The 8,664-nt window shown below is 41.7% G+C and overlaps 1 protein-coding gene across 1 annotated transcript; it reads right to left on the bottom strand.

Annotated features, from left to right (window-relative positions):
• On the bottom strand, positions 1-3,347 carry LOC139733077 (regulatory factor X-associated protein-like). The gene is made up of 4 exons (XM_071643919.1): positions 3,159-3,347; positions 1,775-2,035; positions 970-1,083; positions 1-506 (listed from the first exon to the last, which is right to left on the bottom strand). The coding sequence occupies exons 1-4, from the start codon at positions 3,345-3,347 to the stop codon at positions 363-365; spliced, it is 708 nt and encodes a 235-aa protein (XP_071500020.1). The 3' UTR covers positions 1-362.
• Between the last annotated feature and the right edge of the window lie 5,317 nt (positions 3,348-8,664).

Here is an 8,664-nt window from a genome sequence, read left to right as displayed (position 1 = left end):
TCCTACCAAGACTGACTCTAGACACCAATTCCCATGATGTGCCCACCAACAGGTGAAGTAAAGTAATGATGACAAATTAGGTTCTGCAGCCATGGTGATGCAGCTTAGCAATAACAGCACAACACTACCTACCATCTGTCCTCATCCCTGTGGCCTGTGACTGAGATACAAAGCGGAAAACAGGCTTCGCTCTATCTCTGACTGGTACACAGCCCTCTCTTCATAGCAGCCAGTCCAAGCAGTGGTAGGCACATCGCACAAATGATCTGGGTTCAAATCCTGCTGCAAAACGTGACCTGTCTGACTATGCCCTCTATGGGCAGCATCTTGTCAAACACCTGTACCACCTCTCCCCATCCCCCTCAGTGAGGAGACATGAGGTGCACATGTTCCCCCCTCTCCCCTGGCAACATAGGCGTGGCCTGGGCCTTGGCCTGGTGGCTGTGGGACAGCTGCTGTTGACTCTCCTTCAGGAACTTGATGATGGTCGGCGAGCGCAGGAGAGCCTGAATAGGATGTGTCACAAGAGTGAAATCCTGGATGAATCGTGAAGCTTGGGTTTATTGGCCCACATTCACAAAGGCAGTTTAAAGTGAGCCCATGGATTATGTTATAAATTCCTGTCTGCATAAATGTGCATGGCAGATCACATACACCAACAGATATCCAATGATGAACATGCACTGACACCCACATGTAAAAGGAATGCCTATTTCATGCTCATTTTAGTCAATGGACTGAATTTAAACAATGGACAAATGTCTCACTCCCCAGCAACTCATCTCAAGCTCACTGCCCAGCAATCATTTTCTCATGCCGCCCAGAAAGTACAAGAAGAAGAAGAAGAAGAAGAAGAAAAAAAAAAAAACCTGCAGCAGATAGATCAATTATAAACATTGGATTCTTACCAGTGGTATATTGGCTACAGACAATACCTGTATAGGCCCTACAAATGCACTGTATCTTTACCAATTTCTTCTCATTGAGGACTTGATCCAGTCTGGGGAGTCCATCGCTAGGTGGGGGTTGGTCTCCATTCAAGAGGGCTTGGAGGTTGGCAGACCTGGGGATGCTGTCTTCTTGCTGTGTGATAAAATTTATTAAACACAGGCATGAGCAATATGTACTGGTCTCTAGTGATGGCATATTAGTGGGGAATCCCTCCTCTCTATCAAAAACTTAATAACAAAAACTTAACTATCAATCTCAAACTTGAGGAAGGAATTTTTTTCTGTTACAATGCAGACAAGTTCAGTACCTTCAATGATTAGTGTAATAATTCCCTTTCATGTGTGCCACAGGAAATGAAATCCCACAGACACGGAATTCCAAATTCAATCTTAATACATGAAAGTCAGTAATTGGTTACACCAAAAATGAGCACACATTTTGCATGCCTACACAAATACTAGATTCCTTGGAGCAACTGAAATATTTTGGCATGTTTCCCAAGTTTCAAGCACAATCCCTAGAAAATAAAGCTGTTCAACAACAACACCTGTAGACAAAGCGTTGATGGAATATGCATCACTCTGTCAATTTTCTTAGCATTAGATGGGTGGTTCAACTTAATCTCAGAGAGAACAAAGTGTTCAATTAGGTGGAACTTAGAAACAAAAATTCTTGTATTGATGGCACTATAGAGGACATTTGTAGAAAGACAAAAAAAAAGAAACCCTGGTTTCTTGAAAAGGCATAGCAAGCAATCTCTCCCTCATTTCCCATTCACTATATAAAAGAGTGTATCTGCGTCCACTATCTGCCTTTCACTTACTTTCTTCTTGAAGATCTGCATGGAGGTGGCGATCTGATCCTTTTGTTTCTTCTTGGCCTTGTAAGTCTTGTTGCGGTGGTAGTTGCACATCCAGGGTCCCTTGCGCCTCTTGCCCGCCACCACAAGGACCTCCTGGCAGCCCTCCGCACTGCAGTTCTTGCAGCGCATCAGGTCCAGGGAGTGGTTGCTGGAACCCGTGCTGGCCTCGCTCGGGGATGGGGAGGCTGAGCGTAGTCCGGCCATGGCTGCTGGGTTCAAGTCCTGACAAGAGCCAGGTATGGGGTGGTAGAAGAGGGAAACAGGTGGAAATGAGGTGTGAGGAAAAACAAACAAGCTAACATAAGAACAAAAAATCAATGCCCTGATGACATCTTGCTTAAAGGCATAATTTACCATTTGCAGATGAAACAAAAACCCAGCATTAGTGCATTAAAATAGTTCTAAAATGTGAGTTAGGGATAGAAACAACCACTGTAAAAATTTGAATCCGTACAATCGATGTTAAGTATTGTTAAATACACAAAATGTGAACAATAGTTCTAATAAGAATGAATCCAGACTAAACCGTCTACAGTTATGGTTTATTGAGAAAAATGCTGATATCTCCTTATATTTTAGGCTTTATTGTGAAAATTTTATATGGTAGGAACTGTTTTGATACAACAGACCTACACATATGCACCAAATGTGATATCTTGAACATTTTTGAAATCACTACTCCCAGAGGTAAACTGGACCTTTAAATTCATAGTCACTACTTTTGTCTCAGTTTTTTCCAGGCTTGTCAAGTACAAAAAGTGTTCATGGAAACTGTTTTGAGGTATGCCACATGTTAAATAAGTTGATTTTTTTAAAATGAGGTTCTTAAAACTGTTGAGAATTCGCAAGTCTATTCTTAGTTTTGTTAGACAAGGGAAATAATTTCCAATGCAGTCTATGACGACATCATTGCAGAAATCTAGGTACAAGAATGCATGCAAAAATAGATTTGATGTGTTTCTACACATTCATGATTTCTCATAAGGACTATAATATCTTTGAAGGAATACAAGCTACATTTCCCAGCACAATACTATGTGACTCTTCAAAGAATGTAAGCTGCAAATCAAACACTGTGCATATGTACAAGTGAGGACCAATATTAACCCGTTGAGGACAAGCTGATTTTGCTGTAACACGCACTTCCAATAGACACCTGCCTGAGTATACTTGGGACTAGTCTTCAATGGGTTAACTGGGGATTACAACACAGAATGGAATCACTTTCACAGAGCAGAGCAAAAAACAATAAATGAACTACAAAAACACAAACAAACAAACAAACAAACTGGTTATTGCAGAGCAAAATTAAAGCATTCATAAACAGAGCAACATGTAAGATTACCACTTGTTTGCCGAGCACTGTAACTGGTTGGCTGGCGCTCACGGGAGACACTGTTGTCGCCACACTGCTGCCACTGGTGGTGGCATATGCTGTGGGTTGAGATGCTGTGGCAGCTTCGGGGCCAGAGGTGATGCTGGTTGAAGACTCTGGCCGGGAGCTCACTGGGGCAGAAGTTGTAGGGAGCTCCATGGTCTACCAGGTGAATGATAAGTGCAGTTGGCATACTGTGTCAAAAATTACCACCAAAACCTTGGCTAACAGCATTACAAATCAACCTGTCTCAAGCCCTGTTTGAACAGACCTTACCCTGACAACTTCGAGACAATGTCCAGAGAATAAAATTCCTGGCCTCCGGCAATAAAACTACAGGAGAGAGCGAGGGCTGCCATTTTGAACAGACAAACACCAAAAACCTCATTCGGGAAGGTTTCCATAACAACCTATACTCTTACCTGTTCATGCATGAAGGGGGGTGGTTACAATCCATGCATGTGGTCGGCAAGCGTAGTGTCATTCTGTTTGGACTATTGCTCATTCATGATGAGTGTATCACAGGAATGTTACCATGACAGCATTTTAACAGAAGCGTATTCGGGGTAATATCAGGGCAATGTTGGGGTAATTACCCGAGCTGGCAATGGTAGAAATTTGGAAAACCTAAAAGCTACAGTGACAACATGATGCGAGCAACATTTTGCGAGAACGTTTGAACAGGCAAGGTAAACAAAAAAGGTTGCCTGGATATTGTCTCTGTGCAAGGTAACTCTGGTTTGAAAAGCTCTATTACAACAGGGCTCCATTATCTGCTGCACACGAGTTCAGGCACAATAAATGATCAAAGCCACAAAATATGTCTTATGCTAGCCAATCCTTAACTGAACTTAAGTGTCACAAAAACAAGCCGTAACTATAGAGGAAAGAACAATGAGTAATGATCTAAACTGTATGATGACAATGAGCTCTGCAAATTGACAAGAATGCTAGTAGTAAAGTCAATCTATCAAATTTTTCTAGCAGGCCTACTTCTCACCTTACAACATATCTACGTTAAATACAAGAATGTGGATGATGTAGCTCGATCTCTAGACCTTGGGCCTTCCCCCTGCCACAGACCATAACTGAAGTAGACACCTCTATTTAAGCAGAAGGAATTCTTGTGAGATAGCAACATTTGACATGTTTTTCTTTCCTATTGCCCATTCATATTTAATGCAACCAAGACCGATGTCAATATCAGTTCGGGAAACCCACTCACAAGGGGGGCCCCTCCTTATAAGTAACCCGTCCCCCTTATAAGTAACCCCGTCCCCCTTATAAGTAACCCCCGGGGCACCCCTTATAAGGAGTCTCCACGCTTTTTTGCAATGCAACGCGAAAATGAAAGGACTGCGGCAATTCGCTTGATTATGTCCATAAAGCTTGACAAGTTTCCTAGTTACTCACGAAATTTGAGCAAAATCGGTTTGAGGCATCATATCTAAAATCATGGATTTAAATGCGATGTCAAACGACCCATGCGAATGTTGAAATGCGAGCGATTACTGGCGTGAGTGTCGCCAGGCGCGGCGGCGCGGCAATGCTTGAGTGCAGACGTGCCGCCGCGCCTGGCGACACTCACGCCAGTAATCGCTCGCATTTCAACATTCGCATGGGTCGTTTGACATCGCATTTAAATCCATGATTTTAGATATGATGCCTCAAACCGATTTTGCTCAAATTTCGTGAGTAACTAGGAAACTTGTCAAGCTTTATGGACATAATCAAGCGAATTGCCGCAGTCCTTTCATTTTCGCGTTGCATTGCAAAAAAGCGTGGAGACTCCTTATAAGGGGTGCCCCGGGGGTTACTTATAAGGGGGACGGGGTTACTTATAAGGGGGACGGGTTACTTATAAGGAGGGGCCCCCCTTGTGAGTGGGTTTCCCGAACTGATATGACTCTTATCATTACATTCAATATGCACAAAAGGAAGGCAAAGAAGCCTGTCCTGTGGCTGTGCTGTGCTGGTTGGGGAGTGGGATTCTGCTCGAGGTTCTATAAACATACTGCAGAACTGTCTGTATTTACTCTACACTAACCATGCTAACAGTAAGTTTTAATTTATGAAATTTAATACATCAAAACGTATCGAGCAATATGGGTAGTTACAGAGCGTTTTTTTCGTCTTCGGTCTAATACTTGAGCAGTTAGAGCTAAAGGGCTCTTCAAAATGGTAGTTCAAGAATCAAGAGCAAAGGAAGATGATGGAGCTGTGGAGTTATTATTCCACCATTTATCATCCATGTACTTCAAGTAGACCCTACGTGATTATACTCATGTGGGACTATGATCAGGCACCTAACTGTTACCTAGTATAACAGCATGAATAGGGAGATTCCAGATACAACTAACCGTTAAATACAACCCTGTGCCTGGACGGTCATTAACACCGAAAATTATACGGATTATGAGGATCACTTTCTGCATCTTACCCTTCAGAATGGCTTCTCTCAATACAATGGTCTCTGCTGGATGGAAACACCTATCTGCGCCCTTCATAGACAGAAAGATCCGTCTGTCCGGAGGACTCTTTTTGTATTTTGCCATTAACGCTGTCCTCCGTATACGGAGGGGATCCGTGAAGCCAGACGCAGTCTCCGCGGAACATTCCCCGACGGACAGATACTAGTTTGCAGGCACAAACCCTTGTTGGTCGTAGAGGAGTCTGCGCCAAGACTACTATATGCACCACTTCGGCACTGTCCCATAGGCCCTGTGTTGTAGCTTCTCCGGAGAGGCTGCAGTGTAGTGGTGCGTGTATTAGTCTTGGCGCATGCAGACTCCTATACGACCAACAAGGGTTTGTGCCTGCAAACTAGACAGATACAGACCGATCTTTCGGTCAACGCCCTTCAATCCTAGACACGATCGCTGCTACTACTGCTAACAACAGATAGGATCTTTGCAAACAACAACACATCTTCATCGCACTCGTTCGCGTCGCGTCGCGTCGCTGGTCGCAAGTCTTGTGGTCGCAAGATAGCGCCACCGGCTTAGTCAGTTGGAAAGTAACATAATTCTTACTGCTTTGACAAAAGACAACGCTTCATTCCTAAAAACTACCACATACCAAGCCATCAGCAGTTTGCTGTCCCCTTCAATATTTTCGGCAGTTATTAGACAGGGAGATGTTAGAGAAGGGTTTAAAAAAAGTATTAATCTTTCGTAGATAAGTTAACAAAATAACCAACTTGCGCATAAAATGATTGTGCGCCAAGTTAAGTAACGTTAAATCTTCCGAATTAGGCCTAAATGATTGAGTATAATGCGTGCTTCTTCGTGTTTAGTAGCATTTTAAAGAAATGCAGTAACATTCTTCGAGTGTCCTATATATTCTTTGTGCACTATTAAGCAATTGCTCCCGAAAATATTGAGCGGGACCGCGAACTGCATGCTGCTGGCAAGGTGTTGTAGGAATTATGTACTTAGGCCTAAACAGATCTAAAGGTTGTTGTTGTTGTTGTTTTTTTTTTTTTTTTTTTGGTCACAGCAATTCATTAACACCTGCGATAGAGTGCATACAGCTTCTTGACCACACGAAGCAAACAAAATTTAACAATGTCCTAACAAAAGGTGGGTCCGACCTTTTATCAGGACGTCTTTGTTTTGAGATATATCTCGGCCATTTCAAAACCAATTTCCATTAAAAAAAACACACACTTCGAATTCCTCTTTATAATTGATACGAGATTTCTCATTATCTCACAAAAAAAGTTGGAAACCTGAAGCCCCATCTCAACCAAAACTACACCAAGACTGATAGTTCATCATTGCATTTGCAATAGATAGGAATGCAAGTAGGCCCCTACCTGTTCTGTATACCATGGAGGTGTTGCAGGCCTACAGATGGATTAAGAATTCCTGCTCTCTTAAAACTCATGTTCAGCACTGCCAAGAAGTGGTAGCTGGTGCTTTGACAAAAGAGGGCATCAGTAATCAGGACCAGCGTTGTCACTGAGCAGAAAAGACCTCCCCAAAGCTACTGCACTTCGCTCTCTCTATGTGCTGCCAATATACTAGTGAATATGGGTTCTTTGACTTGGAGCAGAGACTTGATTCAAAATGCAATGTTAAAATTTACTTTTAACAGCAAAAACAGAAAAATACGCTGGAACACGAATGTTATATGAAGGTCAAATATGCCAAATCAAAAGGCAGAAAGCTAACATGCGGAAATAGGCACATTATGGAGAAATGTACTTTTTTATAGTTGACCTTACTTTCATTTCATTTCGATTTGCGCATAGGACTAGGAGTACAGAAATACATTTTGATGAATTTGATATCTCTCCTAAACATTTCTCATCTCATCTATTTTTCTTTTTTGGACGTTGAAGTAGAGCTTGTAATTCAATGAAATGCGAAGCATTTTCTTCGACTCCGGATTTCGTCTTGGAGCTAGCCCGGTGCCGTGCAGGACTTCAAAACGAAAAGGAATGTATAGACATCCCAATTTGAGTAACGCCGTAGAACCTAACCATGTGTTTGCATGGATTACAAAGAGTTGTCACTCCATCTATAGACAAATTCGATTTGGGTATGTTTTTATGGTAATTTCTAACTGGGGACTTCAAGTATATATACGCCTAACAAAGACAATTTGTGCACTGACATAGCAACGCACCTGACTCATTGTACAGCCCATTGAAAATGTTTTTAATCTTCTTTGGAAGCCCTGCAGTTATAGCCGCCATAAGTTACAGTGCTCTGAAGTCGGATTCAACTATAAAGCACCCCTGGTCAGACCAAGGAAGTTTAAGACGTTGTTATTATTTGCAGACCCTTTAACGTCTATGTCGAATGTGACTTTCACGCCTTATCCAAAAAAACAAAAACAAAAAAACAAAAAACAAACAAAAAAAAAACACCCGAGGAAATAAATATAAAGGTGGCTGAAATGGCTGAAATGCCAAGGTATTTAATATCTCTTGTTCCCCTCTTGCTTTAAAGGGAAAATCAATCCATGGTCAGGTTGATTTTAAGAATGAGAGAAATAAAAACAACAACAACTAACTCAAACAAACGCAACAAAGATTGTTTTAATACAGTCAGACAAATATAGCAAAACTATGGAATTCTAATTTTTCATATATTTTCCCAGAAATGTACACTATAATGTCAATCACAGTCACGTCGATATAGGCAAATTAGATTGGGGTGATGTCACGACCTCAAAAATCTCTTGTTTGCTTGTGAACAAGTCTGTAATAAATATTCTTCTCTTTGAATGAAAAAGAAGAAGAAAATGTAAGTTGTTAAACAATGATAACTGATGAAAATATCCTTCGTTTGCAGTCAATAAACGAATGACTTTATGATTTTTTTTTGAGGGGGAGGGGAGATGAACGAACTCTTCGAAGAATTGGTTTTATGATGACGGCAGTTATCATTTCCTTGTCACTCGTACATTTGCGTGTGCTCCATTCATATTCGGTCGACCTACCTTGCCCCACATAGCAACAAGCAGG

This window comes from Diadema antillarum, unplaced genomic scaffold (genome assembly GCF_040938485.1).
Source record: "Diadema antillarum isolate AM-2024a unplaced genomic scaffold, OU_Dant_1.0 seq00000460_RagTag, whole genome shotgun sequence".
Taxonomy (NCBI): domain Eukaryota; kingdom Metazoa; phylum Echinodermata; class Echinoidea; order Diadematoida; family Diadematidae; genus Diadema; species Diadema antillarum.
This window is presented reverse-complemented; position numbering and strand designations above follow the sequence as displayed.